This window comes from Emys orbicularis, chromosome 7, assembly GCF_028017835.1.
Source record: "Emys orbicularis isolate rEmyOrb1 chromosome 7, rEmyOrb1.hap1, whole genome shotgun sequence".
Classification (NCBI taxonomy): Eukaryota; Metazoa; Chordata; order Testudines; family Emydidae; genus Emys; species Emys orbicularis.
In genome coordinates this window covers 27,945,304-27,969,881 of record NC_088689.1, presented here as the reverse complement: position 1 = coordinate 27,969,881, position 24,578 = coordinate 27,945,304, and the positions used below count along the sequence as shown (strand labels likewise).

Below are 24,578 nucleotides of genomic sequence, written 5' to 3'. Positions count from 1 at the left end.
ACATGCAGATATAGGGCAGAAAATAGCCTTACAGAAGAGAGAGAGTGGTTTGCTTTGGACTAGATTTCTAGCTTGCCTTGAAAGTAACTATCCCTCAGGCAAGTTTTGGAATAATTGGTTGACCTGCTGCAACTCACGTTGGATTTCTTTCTTGTTTGCCTTGACAGAGTAGGTGATCTGGCCACAGATTTTATATGCTCCACCTAATGTAGTTTTATTGTGATGTGTCTGTTACACAAGTAATCTATGAACAGCCACCTTAACAGTATGAAAAACGAAATTGGCATGTAGCCAGCTTCTTTTAAAGAGCAGACTTGGCTATATTGGAAGCATGATCAGAGTTAAAGAATTAAGGAATACTGGAGTTCACTACAACCCAAATTCTCCTCCTTCAATGCTATACTTAACTGTAGTGACGTCTCTTTTCTTGCTGTTTTGAAATCAAGGACCTAAGAGAGAGTGCTGCATCTTCCTTCATTCAAAATATGTTTTTGCTCTGGAGAAGACACTTGAATGCAAACAGACCAGTGAGCTTTTGATGATTTATAAGCAACTTCTTGACAGTTTGTCCACATATCCCTCTGTCTTCATCTCTTTTCAGATCAGGCAGCATTGGTCTCGTATGCATAATTCATATAGCTATCAGGCAGCCTCTCACAAGAAGGAAGAAATGGCAGGGATATGGTACTGCCAGCTTACTCTGACCACAAGCTGTTTGGAAGACTTGCTATACATACTCATGGATAAACCAGTTTATACTTAAGCCATGCTGGTTTATACATGGGTTCATGCAGTAAAGAAAGAAAAAAAAGAGAGCCAGATCTGCCTGAGAAAGCAGTTTTTCTCCAACCAGAAGACAAGAGATTTATTACCCATTGCTTGGGAGCCACAAGTCCAAACTGGGATGCCCATCCCCTATAATGGGGGAAAGACAAAATTGCCACAGCGGCTGGGGAACAACCAGGTTCCTAAGTGCACGTTAGCATCTTTGGACTTGTGGCTCTTACACAGTGAGCATATTATAAAATTTGTGGAGATCATAAAACACACATGCTGCAAGCTCTTTATTTGCAGTAAGAGCTGCTAGCTGGGGGGTTACTGTCTCTTCTACCGCCTGGGCAATGCATGGGCCGCAGGTTTGTATAATTTTTGGTGGTGCCCAGAACGGGTCCAAGTTCCGCCCCCCACCTGCCTTGTAAGCCGATATATATTTTTTAAAATAATGTAAAAGTGGACTGGAAACTGTAAGCAATTAACAGTTTCCCTATATTGCACAATGTGTTGGGGGGGGGATGAGGGCTCTGGCTGGGGGTGCGGGCTCTGGGGTGGGGATGAGGGGTTTGGCGTGTGGGAGGATGAGGGCTCGGGTGTGGGAGGGGCTCAAGGCTAGGGCAGAAGGTTGAGGTGTGGGGATGAGGGCTGTGGGGTGGGGCCAAAGATGAGGGGTTCATGGTGCAGGAGGGGGCTCAGGGTGGGGCAGAGGATTGAGGTGCGGGGGATGAGGGCTTTGGGGTGTGGGAGGGGCTCAGGGCTAGGGCAGAGGGTTGGGGTGTGGGGGATGAGGGCTCTCGCTGGGGGTGCAGGGTCTGGGGTGGGGCTTGGGAGGAGGGTTCAGAATGTGGGAGGGGGCTCAGGGCTGGGGCAGAGGGTTGGGGGTGCGGGGGAGTGAGGGCTCTGGCTGGGGGAGTGGGCTCTGGGATGGGGCTTGGGATGAGGGGTTTGGGGTGTTGGAAGGGGCTCAGGGCTCCAGCGGGGGGTGAGGGCTCTGGGGTGTGGCTGGGGATGAGGGGTTTGGGGCGTGTGAGGGGCTCAAGGTGGGGCAGAGGGTTGGGGTGCGGGGGATGAGGGCTCCGGCTGGTGGTGCAGGCTCTGGGGATGAGGGGTTTGGGGTGTGGGAGGGGGCTCAGGGCTGGGGCAGGGGATGAGGGGGGGTTCGGAGTGTTGGAAGGGGCTCTGGCTGGGGGGTGCAGGCTCTGGGGTGTGGCTGGGGATAAGAGGTTTGGGATGTAGGAGGGGCTCAGGGCTAGGGCAGAGAGTTGAGGTGCAGGGGTGAGGGCTGCAGGGTGGGGCCATGAATGAGAGGTTCATGGTGCAGTAGTGGGCTCAGGGTGGGGCAGAGGGTTGGGGTGTGAGGGGGTGGGCTGCAGGGTGGGGCCAGGGAAGAGGGGTTCATGGTGCAGTAGGGGGCTCAGGGTGGGGCAGAGGGTTGGGGTGCCTCATGGGGTTGCCTGCCTCATGTTCACTTGTACACATAACTCAAACTGGAGCTTGGGTTGCTCCACACCTCAGTCTCACAATTCATCATGAGCGCCTGAATGAGAGACATCAGACCCTGACTGATACAGCTTATATTGCAGTCTGATAGCTTGGCACAGCTGCCCCAAAAGAATGGGTACTCTGGCTCTAAACAAGAAATTATGCTCTGAAGGAGGTCTCCACAATTTTCTTTTTCTCTTCCTACTTCTGCTGCTGTTTCTATAGGGTTTCCCTTTGTTCTGAAATGTCCTCCTAGTCTGGTATCAAAATCAAACAGCACAGAATAATAAATACATACTCCCAGGAACAATCCTGCTTTTGCAGGGAAATGGGCTGGATGATCCAGGAGGCCTTTTCCATCTCTTTCCATTTTGTGATCATGACTCTGCTCAGCATTAGGCCTAATTGAAAACATTCATAACATTTTTGAAAATTTTCAGTCACTTCTATCTAAGGACACTTGCCATTTAAAGTGGAAAAAGTTCCTTTTTTGTGCAAAAACCATGGGAGCGTCTACACTTGCCAATGACTTTTTCCAGTGAAACTCAGAAGTATCACCACAAAAAGAAAACCACCTCCACGAGAGGCATACAGCTCTTATCGGTGATGCTTTTGCAGTGATGTGCAAGTGAAGACACATTCTTCCTGTTTACAGAGCTTTTAGCCTCCGGAGGATATCCCACGGTGCCTAGGTGACCACTTTGACCAGCAGCTCTGCTGCTCTGATGCCAGGTAAAACCCTGTAAAGCCCCAGGAACTTTGAAATTCCCCTCCTGTTTTCTTGGCAAGTGCTCACTTATCAGGCCAGGTGACAGTGCCTGCTCCACAGAGGAAATGATCCCCTGCTTGGAGCAATGCTGAGCTACTGGAGCTTATCCGTGTTTGGGGACAGGAGGCTGTGCAGGGACCCAGGATGCCCCACGATCAACCCCCACCCCCAAGACCTATTTTCAAGCTGGAGAGAGCTGAACTGTGGGATAGCTGCTCTAGAGTGCTGTTCTCATCCACGTGGAAGTACTGCTAATGTAAACACTCTCTGACACCTGAGGAATTAAGTGAAAACACAAACCAGCGCTTTATTTTCACCAGTTCCCTATCAATGGTGAAACTTAGGGTATGTCTACACCCAGCCGCTAGTTCGGCGGCTGGCAATCGAAGTTCTGGGTTCGACTTATCGCGTCTTGTCTGCACGCGATAAGTCGAACCAGGAAGTGCTCGCCGTCGACTGCGGTACTCCAGCTAGACGAGAGGAGTACCGCGGAGTCGACGGGGGACCCTGCCTGCCGCGTGTGGACCGAGGTAAGTTCGAACTAAGGTACTTCAAACTTCAGCTACGTTATTCACGTAGCTGAAGTTGCGTACCTTAGTTCGATTTGGGGGTTTAGTGTAGACCAAGCCTTAAAGTGTAAAAACTCTGCAAGTGTAGACATAGCCTAAGGTACTTACATGGTACCCATCACTGTAGTATCTGAGGGTCTCACAATCTTTAATGTATTTATCCTCACCACACCCTTGTGAGAAAGAGAAGTACTCATCTTCATTTTACTAATGAGGAATTGAGGCATAGAGAGACTAAGGGATGGATTTTTAACGGTATTTAGGCACTTAAAGATGCAGAAATCAATGGCAACTAGGTGCCTAGGCACTTCTGAAAATCCCACTAGGTGCCTATTGGAGGCCACTTCTTCAGAGTCACATGGGAAATCTGTGGCAGAACAGGGAGTTGAACGTGGATCTCCTAATGTCCAGTGTCTAACTACTGGACCACTCTTCCTCAAAACAACAACAAAGTGAAAAATGTTATCTAAATATTTGAAAAACTGCATTTGTTTGACCACTGTTTCTCTTGTCCTCTTGCTTTCCAACCAGGAATACAGTTCCTTTCTTTTAATTTTGACTTTACATTTTGGAAAATGACTGGGTTGCAGAAAATGCTGAAAAATTGGCAAACAAATTTTCACCAAATTTTCCAATTTATTTTGTGAAAGTTTCTGGTTCAGAATCCTACAATGGCAAGGAAATAGGCTTTTAATCCAAAGAGTCTTTTCCCTCACAATCATCTTTGATTCTTGGTCTGTCAAACCAACACTCCACACAAGCATAAAAGACATTTTAGAAAGGGGTAATTCATTGCAGACATAAAGGACAACAGGTTTTATGAATGCATGTGTAATTGTAATGGTTGCCTTATGTGGAGTTAATTTATATACTGTAGAAATCAAAAAGGCATCTTCTTGTCCTTTGAAAAGCCACTAAGTTACAGTTGATAACTATGCATCCATTGCTGTGTGGGCGGAAAGCAGTATATCCATTTGCCCATATGTAACTCATTTTAGCTCTGATCAGATGCTTGTATGAGCTGGAATAAATTGGACATTTTTAATGATTACAAAACAGCACCTCAAGTTTGGCATTTAATAAGGCAGAAAAATAACGATTTTTTTCCATCTGAAAAGACTGGGACCTTAAGAATACCTCCATGATCTATTATGACCATTTAATGAGAGCCAGGTGCCACATTGCCTGCTCCTTTAGTAAACAAGCATCAAATGTTTTCTGAATAATTTAATGTGTGTCTAGGTTACACAATGTTCCATTTATGACTATTTTATTAATACCTCTTTAAAAATGTGTCTTTATTTCTAAGGTCATGCACACCTAACAGATTTTAATATTGCAACAATAATCAGAGATGGTGAAAAAGCAACTGCGTTAGCTGGAACCAAACCATATATGGGTAAGAAATATTATTTATTAATTGTCTCTACAATTTACTTTGAAAGGATACTTACAGCATACCATTTTATAATTTGTGTCTAACACAATGTAATTGAACTAATTTAACACTTTAATGCAAGCAACTTAGTCATTCTGAAAAGTTAATTAATCAAGCGGTCTATCCCTCAAGATGTGTGAATTATTCCCCCCAAAACACCTCATAACCCTATTGTGTTTGCTCTCATCAGCCTCCCAATGTCGTCTTCAGTTCCTGTTGTTCCTGCACTAACTTAGGACCTGTTCCTGGAAGGTGCAGTTTCCACTGACTTGGGTGGGAACTGAGGGCACTCAGCACCTTGCATGGCTAAGCTCTTAGACAGTAAGCTGTTTGGGACAGGAACTCAGTTTTTCGTTTGTCTTGTAGGATCCCATCTAGGGTGACCAGATGTCCCGATTTTATAGGGACAGTCCCGATTTTGGGGGCTTTTTCTTATATAGCACCTATTACCCTCCCCCCCCATCCCGATTTTTTACGCTTGCTATCTGGTCACCCTAATCCCATCTATGGCACTAAATAAAAGTAATTATGGCATCCATAAATTGATGCTTAATCCAAATCTGCAGCGGATGTAAACATACTACAGCCAGAGTAAATACATTGTTTTCTTTTCTGTTTTTATTTAGCTCCAGAGATTTTTCACTCTTTTCTGAATGGTGGGACAGGCTACTCCTTTGAAGTTGATTGGTGGTCTTTAGGAGTGATGGCTTACGAACTTCTTCGTGGATGGGTCTGGTGTCCTCTACTGTCTTATATGATGGTGTTTTCAGATATTTTTCTTAATAATCTTCACAGGGAAGATTATTATTTTTTTTCATATTTCCATTTCTTTTCCTCAGAGACCCTACGACATCCACTCCAGTAACCCGGTAGAGTCTTTAATTCAGCTGTTTAGTACTGTAAGTGTGCAGTATTCATCAGTATGGTCAAAAGAAATTGTTGCTTTATTGAGAAAGGTAAATACTGTTTCTTCAGTACAATTTCAATTGTGTGGTCACAAATTCCATACTGGCTACAATATGTACAGGGCTAATTAGAAACTAGTCTTCTGTTCAGCTTCAAGATATTACTCCTTTATGTCTTTATACAATGGTTAACACAATTTAATTGCTCCAAAATATAATTTGAGTAGTCATTTGCTGCTTTATCCATCTTCTCTTCTGTTAGTTAGCAAGTGAGGTGTGTTACGTGATTGGTTTAAGTCATATAATCATATACTTGCTCAAGTTAAGATACTGTAGTGTTAACATAACTGCCTGTATGGAAATGTATTACCTCCTATACTCTGAAATTCATAGCTGACTGTTGAAATAACTACTTTTCACCATAGAATGATTGCAACATAAAATACATAGGTGTTTGGATATCCTGCTGTGATAATGCTTTTTTTCCCTTTCTCCAATTCTGCAGTCAGTGAATCTGATTCTGATTTGTCTAGTAATTAGAAATGTGTTTGTTTTCTTTTTTCCGGGGAATGGGTCCTTTGTCACTTCCATTTTATTATTTATATCTAAGAAAGTCTGTTGTTTTTAAGCTGATGTTGGTTTCCTGGCTTCTATTTATTAAAGGATTCAGAAAAGTGGCTGATCATGAGAGTATAAAAGAGATAAACACTCCACTGACAGCAAATAAGTGACTCCAATATAAGTTAGAGTTGGGTGGACAATTTACATAATTAGATTTTATTTTAGAAAGAAGCAGAGTTGTTAGTTATTTTTTCAATAAAAATTACTCAGCAAGATCACATACGCCATCTACTGGATTAACTCAGAGAATGCATGTTTTTAAAGAGAACATTATATATGGAAATTAATAATACATATCCATAATCCAAAAGTTATCAGTCATCATCCCCAAACAAGGAAGTCCCCCATGCCTCCAAGAATCCCACCAGTTTTCTTGCTCTAAAACATTGTCCAGCTGAGAACTGCATGAGAAATTCTTCAGAGCCCAGTATCACTTTTCCTTAGGGTTTGTCTACACTGGCACTTTACAGCACTGCAACTTTCTCACTCAGGGGTGTGAAAAAACACCCCCTTGAGCTCAGCAAGTTTCAGCGCTGTAAAGCGCCAGTGTAGCCGCGCTCCCAGTGCTGGCACCTACACCCCTCGTGGAGATGGGTTTTTTTAGAGCGCTGGGAGAGCTCTCTCCATGTGCTCTGCCACGACTACACAAGCCACGTAGACTAGCCCTTAATCAGCTGGCTGAGGAATTGCTGAATAATGTGGGGCATTTCTTTCCCAACATAGGCTGAGCGTGTTACCTACACAGCACTTCCTGATCTTCCCAGGCAACAAGAGATCAGGACTAGTAATCAAATGTTTCCTCCTTTGGGCCCAAATGAGGAATTTTCCCATCAACTAACCCAGGCATAATTAATTATGGTATTTCCTAATGTTTGAGTGCTTGAGTTTGCAACCTTAATAATTTTTCTTTTAACATAGGTTTTTTGGTTTTGATGCAGATAAATTACATATCATTTCCCACAAAGGGTTTTTTCTCTCTTAGTTAATTATAAGAGCATGATTAAAGACAGAATGATTCTGTATGCCTGTTCTTTCTCAGGCCAGACCATGCCTTACTGCAGTGCTTGTCATTTCAGCTATTGACAGTGAACCCTGAGCATCGATTTTCCAGCCTCACGGACGTTCAAACTTCAGCTTACTTATCAAATGTCATCTGGGATGATGTCTGTGAGAAGAAGGTGGAGCCAGGCTTTGTTCCTAATGTAAGCAAAAGTGATGACTTAATCAGTTTCCCCTTATTGAACAATGATCACTGTTTACTTAATAAGACAAAGGATTTCTATGGCTGAAATAACTCCTAAATGTATTAGCTGAAACATATTCTCATAAATCACAGAACTAAGCTTTCAGTCAGTACCTTTGTACCATTCTAACAGAAAGGCCGTCTGCATTGCGATCCCACCTTTGAGCTAGAAGAAATGATCCTGGAGTCAAGACCCTTGCATAAAAAGAAGAAAAGACTCGCAAAAAACAAGTCCAGGGACAACAGCAAGGACAGCTCACAGTCAGTAAGTCCATCCTTGAATAGCTCAAACAATCCAGGGGACAAAAAGCTGAGGTGTTGAAATCTGTTTGTTATAAAAGCAGTTACTTTGCATGGTGGCTTTCCATTCACACGTATTGTAATAAAAATGTTCAGCCAAGAGGACAGTCAGACTGACTCTGCCCGAGAGCTAAATTCTCCTCTTCCATGCATGGCAGATCTCTTCCACATTCTTCTGTTGTCCCTAAAGTGACATGAGTGGGGGATCTATGCACATTGATCAAGAAACTATAAACGTCAGAAGATCCACTATGTAGATAGGGAAGAAAGATTTTTCACATCAGATGTGGTATCATTTACACAGTTAGGTCCTGAGTCTTCTGTTACACTGGTTTACACCTGTGTAACTCCTGTGAATTCTATGGATTTACTCCTAATTGACCCTCATGTTAGTGAAAGGAGAACCAAATTATTAGTAAAATGAGATGTGTGGCAAGTTAGAAATATTGATGACACTAATATTAGTGATTCAAAGCTTTAAGTCCACCACTTGAAAGAATAATAAAATTCTGCAGTATTACCAGGCTGGCTTCTGTCACGGAGTATGGGGGACTCAGGGCCCTGCACCCCCGGCTTCCTGCGATTCACCATGACTCTCAGCCAGCCAGTACAGCAGAAGGTTTATTTAGACGACAGGAATACAGTCCAAGACAGGTCTTGCAGGCACAGACAACAGGACCCCCTCAGTTAGGTCCATCTTGGGGTCCCAGGGCACCCCAGCCCCCTTGGGAGGTCAGAGCCCTGTCTCCCTCCCAGCCACATCACCAGCCAGCTTCCGAAACTCTGCCTTCAGCGACCCCTCCCACAGCCTTTGTTCAGTTTCCCGGGCAAAGGTGTCGCCTGTCCTCTAACCCTTTCCTGGGTTCTCATGTTACATGCTCAGGTATTCTCCATCCGTCAGTCTCCCATCCCCCAATGCAGACTATCCTAGCCACACTCCCCTGTCAGCATTCAAAGCCCGCAGTAAGAACAGTCCCAGTTCGTCACAGCTTCTCACAGCTTGTTTCAAATATTTCATGTTCAGTTCTCAAGAGCTATTCTCAACTGAATTTTGCAACACTACTAACCAAAATACTAGGATATCCTGTGCAGTCCTGATTTGGAATATTCCCAGTAGTGCATGGGAATCACTCTTTTCATGTAGATCCCTCCTGGATGTTCATGATGACCCTTGGTAGGCCATACAGTGCCCTTCCTTTGAGAGGTAGCAGGAGGCTTTGGAAACAATCAAGTAAAAAAGCAGATCCTAGGTGTCTCACATGAATTCCCACTAATATCCCATGAGATTGTGCTATGATTATTTTCATTGGCTGCAATAGTTTTGTTGTTGGTAAGAAAAAAATATTTAGGAAACACCCATTCTTTTAGAAACTAGGTTATATAAGTGTTTATCATCATGGGAGCCAGGGTTCAGGCTAGACTCAGGTCACTGGTAAAATGAATAAAGGAATCTCAATCTTCTCCATGATGGACATGTCCCCATAAAATAACAATTACATCATTTGGTATAGTACGTAGCTTCATCTCAGGGAAAGCCCAGTATTCATAAGCGGTGTTGCAGGCTATAACTGATGTATATGGGTAGATCTATGTGAGAAAGCAATCACAACACCTAACCACTTATTTCTGGACTCAGGGCAGTGCTCCTTGCCTCTCAATTTCATGAGCACTACAATTATCCCGCAAATACAAATAAACAGATTTTTTAAGAATGCCATTTATCTTATAAACAGCAGGAAGTATCTGTTAGAATTCTCCCTGACTTGTGGGCTGAGTCTATTAACAGCAGTAGATCATTTCTTCCTTCAGCAATAGTTAACATTACAATCAATGAAGGTTACTATAAAAGATTGGAAGAATAATTCAGGAAGCCAAAAACCAGAACAAGCAAACTTAACAATAACTTGCAGAGGCACTCACTGACAAGTGAGTTAAAGGCACTGCTACATTTTTCTCCAGCCTCTATATGTCCTGCCAATCTCCTTGATGGTGCTGTATGCCTGTAGCTCTTAAGGCACTGTGGGATCCTTCAGGATGATAGTCAATATAGGTGAAATTCACCCCTGGACATAGGACTAGTTAAAGGCCTATATACCGCTTAAATCCTGCATGAGACCTATTTTGAGGATTTAAGTGAATGAGTAGTATATAGGCCTTATGCTTGCTCTCTGCACCAGGGTGAATTTCACTATTTATAAACTGATTATTCATATAGTAAAGGATTGTGTGTATTAACATGTTATCTGTGTAGCAGGGAAATTATTGCACCAAAGTGAAAACAGAACACAGTGATTTAAAAATGTGAAAGAAATGAGGGTGTTCTTTTTCCATCATCAATTTAGGCTGAAAGTCATACTACCTGATTAGATTATATTCATGTGCATCTAGACACAACAATACAGTAACTCCTCACTTAAAGTAGTCCCGGTGAACGTTGTTATGTTGCTGATCAATTAGGGAACATGCTCGTTTAAAGTTGTGCAATGCTCCCTTCTAACGTCGTTTGGCAACCACCTGCTTTGTCCACTGCTTGCAGGAAGAGCAGCCCGTTGCAGCTAGCTGGTGGGGGCTTGGAACCAGGGTGGACCGGCAGCCCCCCATCAGCTCCCCGCTCCCCTAAGTTCCCTGTGCAGCAGCTGCCCAGCAGGCTAGCAATTGCAGCTGTCCCTCCCCCCACTGCCATGTGCTGTTCCCGCCCTCTGCCTTGGAGCTGCTCCCCGAGACTCCTGCTTGCTGTGTGGGGGGGAGAGAAGGAAGAGGGGGGCTAATGTCAGGGTGTCCCCCTCCCCCTGCTCCTGTACCCCGCTTACCCCATCTTCCATAGACCAGGGGGGACACATGACTGGGCTCAGGAAGGAGGGAGCTTGCTGGCAGCAGCTGCGGTCTCAGCAAGCTGATCTAATTAACAAGGCAGTGTACTCAAAGGGGAAATGCACATCTCTCTCTCTCACACACACACCCACACGGTGTGTGTCTCTGTCTCTGTCTGCGATGCTGTCTCCCCTCCCTCCATTCCTGCTGCCTTGTAGAGTGTGAGAGTTAACCCTTGAGGGCTCAGCCAATTGCTAGTTCATCATTTAGCAGTAAGGCATTCCCTGGGAAATATATCCCACCCTCTGACTCCTCCACCTCAACCAAGCTTCACAATCATCATCGCTGTGTACCAGTATTAAATTGTTTGTTTAAAACCTATACTGTGTGTGTGTGTGTGTGTGTGTGTGTATGTGTGTGTGTGTGTGTGTATATATATATTATAGTCTTTTGTCTGGTGAAAAAAAATTCCCTGGAACCTAACCCCCTCATTTAAATTAATTCTTATGGGGAAATTGGATTCGCTTAACATCATTTTGCTTAAAGTCGCATTTTTCAGGAACATAACTACAATGTTAAGTGAGGAGTTACTGTAGTCACATATATAGTCTGTTGTTTTCTCTATTGACTTCTCATGCATGTGATGTTTTTCTTTTTTCAAAACAGGAAAATGACTATCTCCAGGAATGTCTCGAAGCAATCCAGCAAGACTTTGTCATTTTTAACAGAGAGAAGTGAGTGAGGGGGTATGTTTTCATAAGGAAAAGGGGCTTCTTTTTACTTAGCAGAACTGGGATTCACAAAAACAGATTGTTGGGAGCCATAAATATGAGAATCAAAGCAATGGCCCAGTTCTGCATTAATGACTTCAATGGAGCAGACCCAGGCCCTATTTTTTTAAAGCTCATCTAAAATATGGAACTGAAAAACAACTCCAAAAGCCTTAATGATTATTAAACTCTGTAGTTAAATCAAATATGCTATAGAATCATGTGGATTTTAAAATACTTATGATTTTGAGCCTTGAGTACACCCATAATACCCACCCATCCACTGTATTTTTGACGATATGGCAAATGAAAGAAATATGGTAAAATGTCCTCCATGCACCACAATGGGTGAATAAAAACACTGCAATCAAAATATGTGCTTTTCCCTGTTGCTTGAAGATATTCATGACATTTTTGCTATTAAATTAAAACAATATGATAGGAGGCAATTCCTCCCAAGCTAGGAAATAAATAAGGAAACCGCCTCTAAACAAACCATGCTCCTTAGTAAGCTCATCACAGTAGGTTATTAGAAATCCTCTTACAGCATGTACAGCCCTGAATAAGCCATTGAGTTTAAAATATAAAAATACACCTGCAGCTGTTTGAGTTCTGGTACCCTATAGTCAAAAAGACTTTAAAACACAGGGGCTTATACAAAAATTTATGAAAATGTTAGGATATGGGTTAGGTGGATCTCAAATATGGAAGAAACACTCAGGAGTTTGTTTCATATATTACATTTGTTCATGTATTTGTTTCATGTATTACAATTGATACTTAGCGCATAAAAAGAGAGAATTCACTGCAATGGCTAAGTCATTGGTTGTCAAACTTTTCCAAAACTGGGATTTCCCTCCCATTTAGGAAGAATCTATCCTGGGCCCCTTTATCTTTCCGAGAACTACAAGGTGGTTGTGACCCCCTGATGCCTGACTGTGACCCCTAAGTTAGTACATGTGGATGGTAGGGGCACCTTAGGACTCATTTTCCATTTCAGTGTTTTCAATCATAGTTTCTACAAAATTTTAAGTGTAGAGAAAGCATGTAACATGTTACTCATATGTTCTGCACAGGTTGAAGAGGAGTCAAGATCAAATGAATGAATCTATTTCTCCTCCTGAAACTACAGATGAAGCCGAGACAGAAGCCGAATCTGAGAATTCCAATTTAAATATGTGTAGCTCCGTATGTTCTTCTACAGGCAGCAGCTAGGACTACAGTTTCAAGGCAAGGGGCCAAAAGCCTACATGCCTCTTGAATAAATCATTCTCAGGTTGCACTGATGAATATATACTGTACACTGCGTACTATAATTGAAAAAAAAGTCACAAAATCAATATTGTAAAGCTGTAGCAGAGGTAGATAGTTCTTAAAGAACTGAATTCATGGATTTAAATGATGGCCAGTTCTGAACACTGGATTACCTACTATGAGGAAAAATACTTGCTATGCAACACCTTGGAGAAAATAGTTCCGTTTCTTTCTTTGCTCTTTTTTAACGGCAGATTGCTGACTCAGGCACATGTGAACATGGTAAGTGAACAGGTCAGATCCTTACATATGAGCAAGGAGCACGCAGCACAAGTGTGTGTTTGGGAAAGATTGAGAAGATGATGTAAAGCTCACCTTTGCACTCTGGAGAACTAAGATTGCTGTTTGCAGGATTGGCCCCTTGTGTAAATTAGAGAAGCCCTCAGGCTGCTCTAATTAATGACAGGTGCTAACAGCCTCAAGGGACTAAATAGCTGAGGAGCATGCAGTTTGAGAGCACTTCAGCCACACCCTCTTTCTTCTGGCTGCACGCTACATGTAGGACCCTCTCTGTCAACTCAATGCAACTGGATGCTTCTCCTTGCACTGGGTCAATCCCTGAGGGGCTGGATATACTGGCTTTACAAAGAGAATCTGTTAGTGGAGTGGCACAAAGTGGTTGCACTGCACCAAAGGATCTGGTTTAAAATATTTAATCTCCTTGTATGGCTATGCTTAGCTGCAAGGAGTTGTGCAAATTACAAGCAAATGAATCAGAAATTATTCTATTTTTTCAACTCATTTAATTAATAGGACATAAGTTCTATTGGATTTAGGTTTTACTGGAAACGTACACTGTGGGTAGCCATAAAATGCTGCTCAATAATAGAAGAAAGGTGGTGTCAGTTTTACCCTTCTGTTACTTTATTCTAAGTGTAAAATAAAGTACTGTACATAATCTACTGGTACCTGTCTTAACTTTTCATTAGGACAGGAGATCTCTTGACTTTGCTCCAGCTGTGGATATTGCCTAATTGTTTCGGAAGCCTTTTCTATGTTAGGCTTAGTGGCTTATTCTACTGTATAGTGGCTTTAAGTTACTATTACTGAAATCAAGCCATCAGTTCTACTACACCATTCAATTATTGTGCAGTGCATATATCTCATTATAATTACATCCACACAAAAGCTATCAAAATCTGGTTGTTACCAGACCTTAAGAAATTTGCCGTGTTTGCATCCTTACTGTATGTTCCTGAAGCATAAAGGATAGAGAATGTTTTTAACAAATGCAAACTCTTTCGAGGCAATTTCTGCTGTGTTGATATATAGTTTTCAGTGTCCATGAATGAAACAAAAGGAATAACCAGTGTAAAACAATTTTATATGTAAAACAAAACATGCTTACCTTTCCACAGTTTTATGTGGAAACTATTAAGTGGTGAAAATTGTGCAGAACCAAATTTTCATAAAAAATATTCAAGTGTGCAGGCACAACTTGTGGGGGTGGGGGAAAAAGACGCCAAAGCTTTTATACCAGTTGCACAGTTATTTTTAGGACACTGCCAGGTAAATGGTATGTCCTGTTAGTAATTAAACTGTAGAAGACCATGGTTCTTGCTAGAGCATGACCATCCACATCTTATCATTCATAGTATAATCAGAGCTGTGTGAGCTTGAATAGGTCCTAACATGGGGAGCCAACTCTTTTCAGAGAATAAATACCATCCAACTATGTTAATGTTCCTAGATATTATTATAAACTATCCCTGCTCTAATGATAGGTTGAAGTAAAGATTGGCTTATTTTAGTAAAAACAGATCTAAAATAAATATTCCCCTCCCTTTTCCCCCTTCCTTACCAACTACAGAAGAAAATTTACCTCCTCAGCTCTGAGTCACAAACAAACTTTAAAAGGGAGATTTTTTTTTCCTTTTCCTTCTGCCCTGCAGTAACATTCCCGCTGATTATCAGTTAGCGAAATAATTCACACAGCCATCCTCCTTTGCTGTTCCCTCCAAAGGCATGTTAAAGCATGTTTGAATAGAATGTATGATCTGGGCCCTATGCTTTGAAAAAGTTCAGTGAACATTTTTCTAGGAACACGTTGCCCCCCTACTCATGCATTTTGTTGTCAGATTCCACCCTCCTCCACTTACATTTTATTTTTGTAAAGGTAATGGAGCTAAAGCCTCACATTTTTGTCTTGATCCAAGACATATCTTGCTTTGCTCTCTCTCTCTCTTCCCCTTTCTGTTGCAGATTCCCAACCAGCCCACTGTCCCATGGCAGGGAAATTATCTTTTTAAAAGAATCAAAATTAATAATAAGTGCCAGAGGCACCTTCCAAAATAACAGCTATTTACTCTCATTCCCCATTCCAATGGCCATATCAGAGCACTCAATATTTGCATCAGGAATTGTCTCTTGTGTTTGATAGAAAAAAAGCTCTGAGATAAGTAGGTGCAAACATACCTCAACTTGCCAAGCTTCAAATATGGGTTGCAGTGTGTGGCACAGATGCAAAGTGAAGGGAACAACAAATTATTAATGCAGGAAACTTAAATGTTGTGAGCCTCAGTCTGTCGGTATAAATGGCTCTATCATGTCAGTTTCATTATTCTTTATTTCTCATGTAAATAATTTTCACCAATAAAATGACGGCACACCAAAATTGTGAGGAATGTAGGTAGCAATGGGAATGAAATGAGCAACGTTTGGCAAGAGACACTAACAAGTTAATGTCAGAAACTCCCTCCGTTTAAAGGGGCTCTCTGCAGCTCCATTAAAATATACTGTATAGCAAAAGCAATAGAACCCATTCACTGCTGTATTTAGCACATGGTGTAAGTGGTTTCTGAAGTTGAAGTAACAGTGTATAGGAATGAACTGACTTTCAGTTCAGGCTTTGTTTATTGCTCATTACTTCCACTTTTTGTCACTTATCTTTTCCATATAAACCAAGCAGAAATGTCTTCAGTAGTACCAAGCACTAAACAGCAACGCTTCAATGAGGACACTGCTTCTAGGTCATTAGGGGCCAAAGTCTGGTCGCCCAGAAGGCACTGTTGAAGTGCAACATATTGTTTCCTAAGGAAACAAGATCTGGAAAATGCTTGTGCACACACTATTTCTGCCTCGCTTAAATGCATTTCTAAATCTTGATCTCCGAGAAGCAAATGACATGACAAAGAGAGACTTTTAGAATTATTGTCACATGTATTTGAATCACCCCGAGTACAATATAATTTTAGTACTCATTTTCTATCTTATATAATGCATGCAAATGTACCTCTCTAATACCCATCTGGGAAATAGTTTTACTGATGCCTATTTACACATATTCCCTAGAGAAGAGATTACATGCATATAGTAACTGTAAAAAGAAGACAAATTGTAAGACATGGATACATATTTGCTTTATTGTTTTAAACCAAAAAGTGAGGTGTAATATGATGGGCCAAATTCATCCCTGGTATAACTCCGCTGAATGTTTTATAGCATTTATGTTTGTATGTTCTCAACATAAAATGTATATTTTGCTTTAGAAAAAATTATGTGAAAGGATTCTGGACTATGCACTCCAGCATATTTTACCAGTTCTCCTTCTCTTTGCTGTCTATGGGGTATGTGTTGTTTGGGGTGTGGTAGAATCTATAATGATGATATTGTGATAATTTTAATGCTGGTTCTTTACTTGACTGGGTGGCATTGTCCTGATCTCTATGTTCCTTTTAGGAGTCTTTGATTAAAACTGTATAATCTTTTGGACAAATTGGGCCTGATCCAATGCTCTTTAAAGTCCATGGTCATCCTCTTACTGACTTCAGCAGACATTTGATTGGGCCATTTTTGTCTATTTCAAATAATGCTCTGTGTAAAACTTCATTTGATATGTATAAAACTTTTGAGGGCAATAGGATTTTTTTCTTTGTTCACCTATTTCATCAATACCATGTACACAGACACACACAATTAGACCGCTTTAGAAATCAAGAGTTTAATGCATAGTCTTTCTGCAATACAGTAAATTAATGTATTTTCTAGTCTGTACTTATGTCCCTTATTTATGACTAAGGCCCTCGGTGAGCAGGACTAAGTGGGGTAAGATCACAGAGTCCCTAGCTTTCTAGTTCTTCTACCCTTGCAGCCAAGAATATTAAACAAACATTTACCTTGAGTGCCAAGGTCATCAACACTAATCCTTGACTGAGGAAAGGAATCATTCTTTTCTGATGTTGCTTATATTATTTATATTCATAGCTAAACAAATCCATTTTCTAATATAATTCAAATAGTGCTTTTCACATTCCATAGGGCTTGCCCTAGGTAAAGTTTTTAGTATTTGATCATTTAAACAATTCTAAAAGGTTAGTAGAAGCAATTCTTCGATCCTCTGGAGTTCTGGAAAAAGGAGATCACATGTTTTACTCTGGCTTTTATGTTTACATGCCAGGCCCTTTAGTGTAAGGTATTTAAGAACACTTGTGACTGTGTAGTGTTGTGGCCCAATTCCAATTTCTTACACCCCTCAAAAACACAGTGGGAATTTTGGGAGTACATAATGGCATGATGGGCAGTAGGTGAAGAGTAAATCCTACTGCCAGAAATGCTCTTGACAGTAGTGACATGGGAACTTTATTTTAAATAAAATATGAATCATGTGCCACTTATGTCTGACTGTACCAGTGGCAAAAATGAGACTAAAGATGTGCATTGCTCATTGCATTGTATGTAATGAATGACATTAAGTTATTGTAGGGCTCTATTTTATTTATGAACGGGCTGGTTCCTATTAACAATATATTTTTGGTTTGAATCTCTCTGCACCATTTATCTTTTTACTGTATCTCTTATTTTAGCGCCTGATGCTGCACTTGGTACAGAAGCAAAACTATCGGTGTAATTCATGGAATACAGCTATCATTTGCAATTATTTCCACAGCTGATCACTAACACTGGTTGCCATCTCTAGCTCTCCTACCAGAACCACAATACTAAATTGAATCTGCATAAACTATTCAAATACTCTGTGTATTAATCATTCTTCATGATGCATCTATAAAATCTTTGTTGTTTTCCTCAACCCATTGTACTATCCATATGCCATTTGTAATAGTATTATCATCAATTCATTGCTGTAAATAAGTAATGTCCTCTTTTCTCAGTTTGTTGCATTGGAAATTTCTGAAAATATTTTAAAAACCTTCCAATGAACTCCAGCTGACTTTCCTGGGAATTTTGCATGACAAAGGCATGCAGGAATTGTCCCTTAAGGGTTAATTATTTTTTTTTGCCAACTATTGGTCTATTCCTTGCCCAAAAAAGTAAAAGTAATAATAACTATTTTTATAAAACAGTAGAAATGTCTAAAACAGCATAAACTTGACTTAGAACAGTGCTGAAATACTGATGCCTTGCAGGCTCCTTTTTTTTTTTTTTAGTTATTTCAGTGCAAATCACATATGTAAGTATAGCTTTGTATTTTATGATAATACAATTCTGTAATTTTTATTGCATGAAAATAACACCATATTATCCAAGAACATTTAAGTTATGGCAATATATTTGTGGTTTTGCAGATACTGCAGAGAAGCCATTGCATTTGTGGAGTAATAAATGTGTATTTTTAAGATATCTGGACATTTGCAATCATTTCTAGGCTTATTGTTAAATAGAAATAAATTAAGTATTGTAAGGAGGGCATGTAGTGGTCACATTCCTTATTTACATATTCACAGGCTAGATATTTTTACAGTTAGGTATAACAGCCAAAACATATAACAAATCTATTTTATATCTGCCATTATGGTCATGGGTATTCTAAAGACATGCTCAGTAGTATTTTTAGACCCAATTAATCTGCCAATTAGTAATCCATGTAATAGTATTTGTAATTTGCATGCAAGATAAAAAATGCAATTATATTCTCCATTCTGGTGTTTTGGTCATTCATCCAGAAATTAAGTATGCTGATCTTTAGGGGTAGTGAACACCTAATTTAGCCAGATTAACACAATTGTGTTTACAGTACATCCAGAATATTAAGAGAATGCTCCCAGGGTGCACTTCTCTTACATGAGCACTTGCAGCATCCAGCAACACATGCACAATGTGTTGTATTCCTCCAAGATAGTATGTACTGGTAAAGTAGAGACTCTCTAGGCCTGGGGAAATGGGTAATAAATTGCTCCAGGAAAGATACAATATTAGGCCTCTTAAAGCCAATGCATATAATATGGGTAATGCTTGTCCACCATAAATATCTCCATTTGTTCCCACATATCTATAGTTTGGAGGCCTGGATTTTCCTCTCAATCTGGCTTTCCTGGTTTTCACCAAAATCAATAAGATTTTGTCCAGTGATGCCTAGAACATTCCCAGAAATTTGGAAGTGATCGGACGTAGTGTTCCAAAGTTATCAGATTACAAACAGACACAGAAATGCCATGAAGTTGAGTGTAGGACCTCACTTCACTCACCCAGTTATTTATTTGAATTGTGGTAGCAGCTAGCAGCCCCAGTCCTAGACCAGGAGCCCACTGTGCTAGGCACTTACAAACACAGAACAAGAAGATGGTCCCTGCTTCACGAAGCTTACAGTCTAAAACAAAGAACAAGAGGTGGATATAGTAAGACAGATGAAGGACCACAAAAAAGCAATGAGAATACCAGGAGTCATCTCAGCACACTAGTTGCCTGTTGTCAGATTCTTTGTAGGTACCACAGCAGAGGATGGTTAAAAGGAGGGATTTGAAGAAAGAATGATATACAGACGCTCACCGACTTACGCAAGCGTTCCATTCCAGAACGCCTTGCGTAACTCGAATTTTGCGTAAGTCAGAAACGTATACCCGACCATTACACCAAAAAAAAAAAAAAAAAAACCCACCCCTCTTATTTCTAGCTTATGGAACTTTTTCCGTAATGCTTTGTTGAAAATGTAACAAGTAGGCGATGAACACTGGCATCATTGACAGTGCAGAGCCAGGAGTAGACATCTCAAATAGCATATGAGAAATAAAAGTATCTATTATCTATCTTTTATACTTCCACCCAACACTGTAAACTCAACACTGTAATATCTGAGTGCCTTCCATGTAATCTCAGTAGCAAAGTCCCTAATAGACTTCAGAGTGTCTCTGGCACTTCTCCATTTACAGGATCCAGAACTCTGCTTGAGGAAATTTTTTGTGTTTGTTTTTTCCTCATACTTAATCATTACATGATGTTTTAGCTTTATTTATTTCAATTTACAAAATATTAACACAAGGTCTCTCACGACTCTCCCTGTCTTTGACAAAGGGCACAGATGCAAATAAACGTATAATTCATACTAATTTCTTCTCATTAAAAATCATTTTATAGATAGTGACACTGCTGAGGCTGTAGGTTTGCAGATCCAATACTCATCTACTTCCCCTGCCCAGCTCGCAGCACTGTCAAATCCCAATCCAGTAACTTGGCCCATTTGGTTCCTGAAAAAGGTGACATTCAGTAGTTTAGTTACTTAAAAAATATAATTTCTTCTTTGGACCAATTAACGTCCAGCAGCAAAAGCACAAAGTGTGAAAAGCGCCACAAGCAGAAAAGGTAAAGATAGCAGGGAGAAGCGGAAATGGCCTCTTACTAATGCTTTTCATTCCTCCCTCCCATGTCAAGCCACTAGTACACAGCACATTCTGCAAATGGCACACACATAACTGTGGTACTTATCAGACACAATGCTGCAAACCAAACTGCTCAGATAGTATTTATTGGCTAGCCAGGATCAACTTGATCTGTAGGGGTCAGAAGGGAGGAGTTCTTCATGCGGTGCACACAGAGTTGGATTTGTCCACATTTACTGGCATTAATTCTAATACAAATCTTCCTCTCACACAGATTAAGGAGTTTAGCCATTTTCCAGAGTTACCCCTTCCTGGATCGTTAGCCTGCCTCACCCTTCTCCTTTTTCCCAATGCAGACTATCTAGGTGGGATTAAGATGGGCACAGGTAATACAGCCAGTGTCAGGTCTAAGACATATTTTAGAAGTCTCTTCTGTCTCTTCTACCGGAGTAAGCATTAGCTACACCTGTGTTCATTAGTTGGCCTTAGTGCCTCTAAGATCTCTGTTGTGACTATTAGACAGTTAGAATGTGGTGCAGGTGTCCTGCCTGAAATTCTGATTCTTGCAATGTGAAAATGCTGGGGTACTAGAACAGCTGCCTCTGCCTGGGCCCTTCATTCTGAAGGTGGAAGCACTAGGGCTTTTCAATTAACAGCCATGAATGGTATATTGAACTAAAGTTCAGGCAATTATAATTTAGTTTGATTTTCCCCAACCAGTGCCATGTATCTCAGTGGCAGATACAAAGCCAATTGCCTATTCTTTAGTTTCTGTAGCTCTGCTGCAGATTTTGCTCCTGTTCTCCCACCCCCCCCTCAGTTTAGTCAGTGAAACAGAAGGATGGGTCATTCACTGAGCCAATGGTTGAGCAGGACAGTGTCACTGTTTTATTGATTTTGCAACCAATAGCACACTGGCTTAGCACATACATGTGGCCTATAAATAGAACAAGTGCATATATATGCTCTATACATGTCTGCAATAGAACTTCACTCTGTGGCATTACATGGGGTCATGTTACAAAAGACCCTTCCTGATGATTACACACATGAAAACAGAAGTAAGCCTTTTGCATGGACCTTAATCTCTTCATTTCCTACCTTTTGTGCTAGTAAATTTTTAAAAAGTAAATGTGTGTGTTGCATTGAATGCTATGAAGATAAACCAGAAAGGGAGAGAAGCTAGGAGAGTGAAGTCATACTGCAGCCTGGTTAAGTCTTTATCAAAGACAATGAAAAATCCTCTGTGGAGTTTACAGACATATTGCTGTGCTTTGTGTCAGAAAGCAAGGGAAGCTCAAACCACCTTCGGTGGCCAGCAAACAACACAAACATAAGAACAAAGCCTAGATGAAAATACTAGCCAGGGATAAGGCAGGTTCAGCCTAACTGTTATTCCTAATCTGAGGCAAACCCTTTCTCCATCTCCCTGTCTCCTTTCCCCTCCCTCCAGCAATCTCTCATTCAAAATGTTTGTTACTCCTCTTTATAAGCTCCTGATTGGGTGATGCCGCTCACCTGTGCTGAGCAAAACAGGCTGAGCAAGGCCCTCAGCTTAGTTTCACTCTCCAGGGCTGGCCATGCCTAAACAGGAGCTAAGATTCAGACTAGGCTGGCATTTATCAATATAGCGAAGGCCACTTTTAGCTTTGAAGTTCCTAGAGTCAGAGACAGTCTTCTTTATACAAAGCAAAGCACACTGTTAGTGCTTAAGAATTAAGAGTAAGCAAACCAGGATATTCTGATGCATACATCCATAGCATAGCTGCTCATTGCTGTATATAGAGAAGTGGGGTTATTCCCAAATCAGCCATAACACAGGCAACAGCTGTTTTCCAAACAAACACAGCATTTAATTTAAGAGCAGAAGGACTTGTATTCTTCTTAACAAAATAAGAATATTGCATATTCCTTTATTCTCTCAATTTCACAGGCATTCTGATTTCCCTTTTTTCCGTGTAATGCTTTTAATACTCACTATCATATCACTAATATTCTCATATTTAGCAAAAATACCAGCCAGAACTAAAACTAAATCATCAGCCTTTAATCCATCTCCAGGATGGGTGCCACTAATCTGATATGAAGCATCGCTAATAGTTGTCCTATTATATAAATAGGTTGAGTACGGTATTCTTATCTCCTTCACACTGTCAGGCCTCAAAGATAAGCCCACTTGTCCATCTTTGTCTCCTATGATTTATTGTACCATATTCTTGGTTGGTGAGATCTGATTGAGTGGTAGCTGCTAAGAATGCATAATGATGGTTTTAAACATGGAGAGAAAGAGATAAATTACCCTCTTCATCCACTAGAGGGTAGTTCAAGGCCAGGTTTGGGACGAACTGGAAAAAAGAAGCAAAGAAATGCAGCAATGGCTTCATATTTGATTGCTGTCCAATGCAGCAAATCTGCACACTCTTCTGTAAAGAACCAGGCATTTTTTTCATACCATCAAATGTCTGAGATAGGCTAGTGAATGCAGACAGAAAAATACAAACTGCATTTTTAATATAGAATCAGAGAAGATTAGGGTTGAAAGAGACCTCAGGAGGTCATCTAGTCCAATCCCCTGCTCAAAGTAGGACCAACCCCAACTAAATCATCCCAGTCAGGGCTTTGTCAAGGCAGGCCTGAAAAATCTCTAAAGATGGAGATTGCACCACCTCCCTAGGTAACTCATTCCAGTGCTTCACTACCCTCCTAGTGAAATAGTTTTTCCTAATATCCAATCTAGACCTCCCTCACTGCAACTTGAGACCATTGCTCCTTGTTCTGTCATCTGCCACCACTGAGAACAGCCGAGCTCCATCCTCTTTGGAACCCCTCTTCAGGTAGTTGAAGGTTGCTACCATGACTGCTGAGCAACCCAGCTGCTTTGTGTTCTGCAGTGAGCACACTCTGTTTGAGAACCAGGAAAAGAAAACAGTAACAAGGAACGTTCATGGAAAGTCAAAATATCAGAGTATCCCTCGCTATTTTTTAAGTACATTGGAAGCAGGAAGCCTGCCTGCCAACCGATCAGTGGGGCTACTTGATGATCTAACTGCTACAGGAGCATTCAAAGAAGACAAGGCCATTGCTGCGAAGCAAAATTAATTATTTGCATCAGTTTTCATTGAAGAGGGTGTGAGGGAGATTCCCACACCTGAGACATTCTTTTTAGGTAACAAATCTGAGGAACTGTCCAAAGAGTGAGATGTCAGTAGAGGAGGTTTTGGAACAAATTGATAAATTAAAAAATAATGCAATCCCCAGGACCAGATGGTATTCACCCAAGATTTCTGAAGGAATTCAAATATGAAATTGCAGAAGTACTAATTGTGGTATGTAACCTATTGCTAAACTCAGCCTCTGTTCCAGATAACTCGTATATAACTAATGTGACACCAATTTTTTAAAAAGACTCCAGAGGCGATCCTGGCAATTACAGGCTGGTAAGCCTAACTTTAGTACCAGGCAAATTGGTTCAAATTATAGTAAAGGACAGAATTAGCAGACATATAGATGAACATAATTTGTTGGGGAAGATTCAACATGGCTTGTATAAAGGGAAAGCATGCCTCACCAGTGTATTAGAATTCTTTGATGGAGTGAACAAGCATATGGCCAAGGATGAGCCAGTGGATATAGTGTACTTGGACTATCAGAAACCTTTGAAAAACTCCCTCACCAAAGGTTCTTAAGCAAAGTAGGCAGTTTGGATAAGAAGGGATAAGAGGGAAGGTCCTCTCGTGGACCAGTAACTGGTTAAAAGATAGGAAACAAAGGGTAGGAATAAATTGTCAGTTTGCATAATGGAGAGAGGTAAATAGTGGGGTCCCTCAAGAATCTGTATTGGTATCTGTGCTATTCAACATATTAATAAATGATCAGGAAAACAGGGTGAACACTGAGGTGGCAAAATTTGCAAATGATACAGAATTACTCAGGTTGGTTAAATCCAAAGAGTTACAAAGGGATCTCATAAAACTGGGTGACTTGGCAACAAAATTGCAAATGAAATCAATGTTGATAAATGCAAAATAGTGC

General features: G+C 40.9%; 1 protein-coding gene across 1 annotated transcript in view; it reads left to right on the top strand.

Annotated features, from left to right (window-relative positions):
• The window catches only part of STK32C (serine/threonine kinase 32C), a 248,012-nt gene extending 235,115 nt beyond the window's left edge, over positions 1-12,897 (top strand). Inside the window, exons 6-12 of the mRNA XM_065408055.1 lie at positions 4,904-4,993; positions 5,659-5,762; positions 5,872-5,988; positions 7,635-7,760; positions 7,935-8,066; positions 11,579-11,646; positions 12,759-12,897. Coding sequence (XP_065264127.1) covers positions 4,904-4,993; positions 5,659-5,762; positions 5,872-5,988; positions 7,635-7,760; positions 7,935-8,066; positions 11,579-11,646; positions 12,759-12,897 — 776 coding nt within the window. The remainder of the gene's footprint in view (positions 1-4,903; positions 4,994-5,658; positions 5,763-5,871; positions 5,989-7,634; positions 7,761-7,934; positions 8,067-11,578; positions 11,647-12,758) is intronic.
• The last annotated feature ends 11,681 nt before the right edge of the window (positions 12,898-24,578 follow it).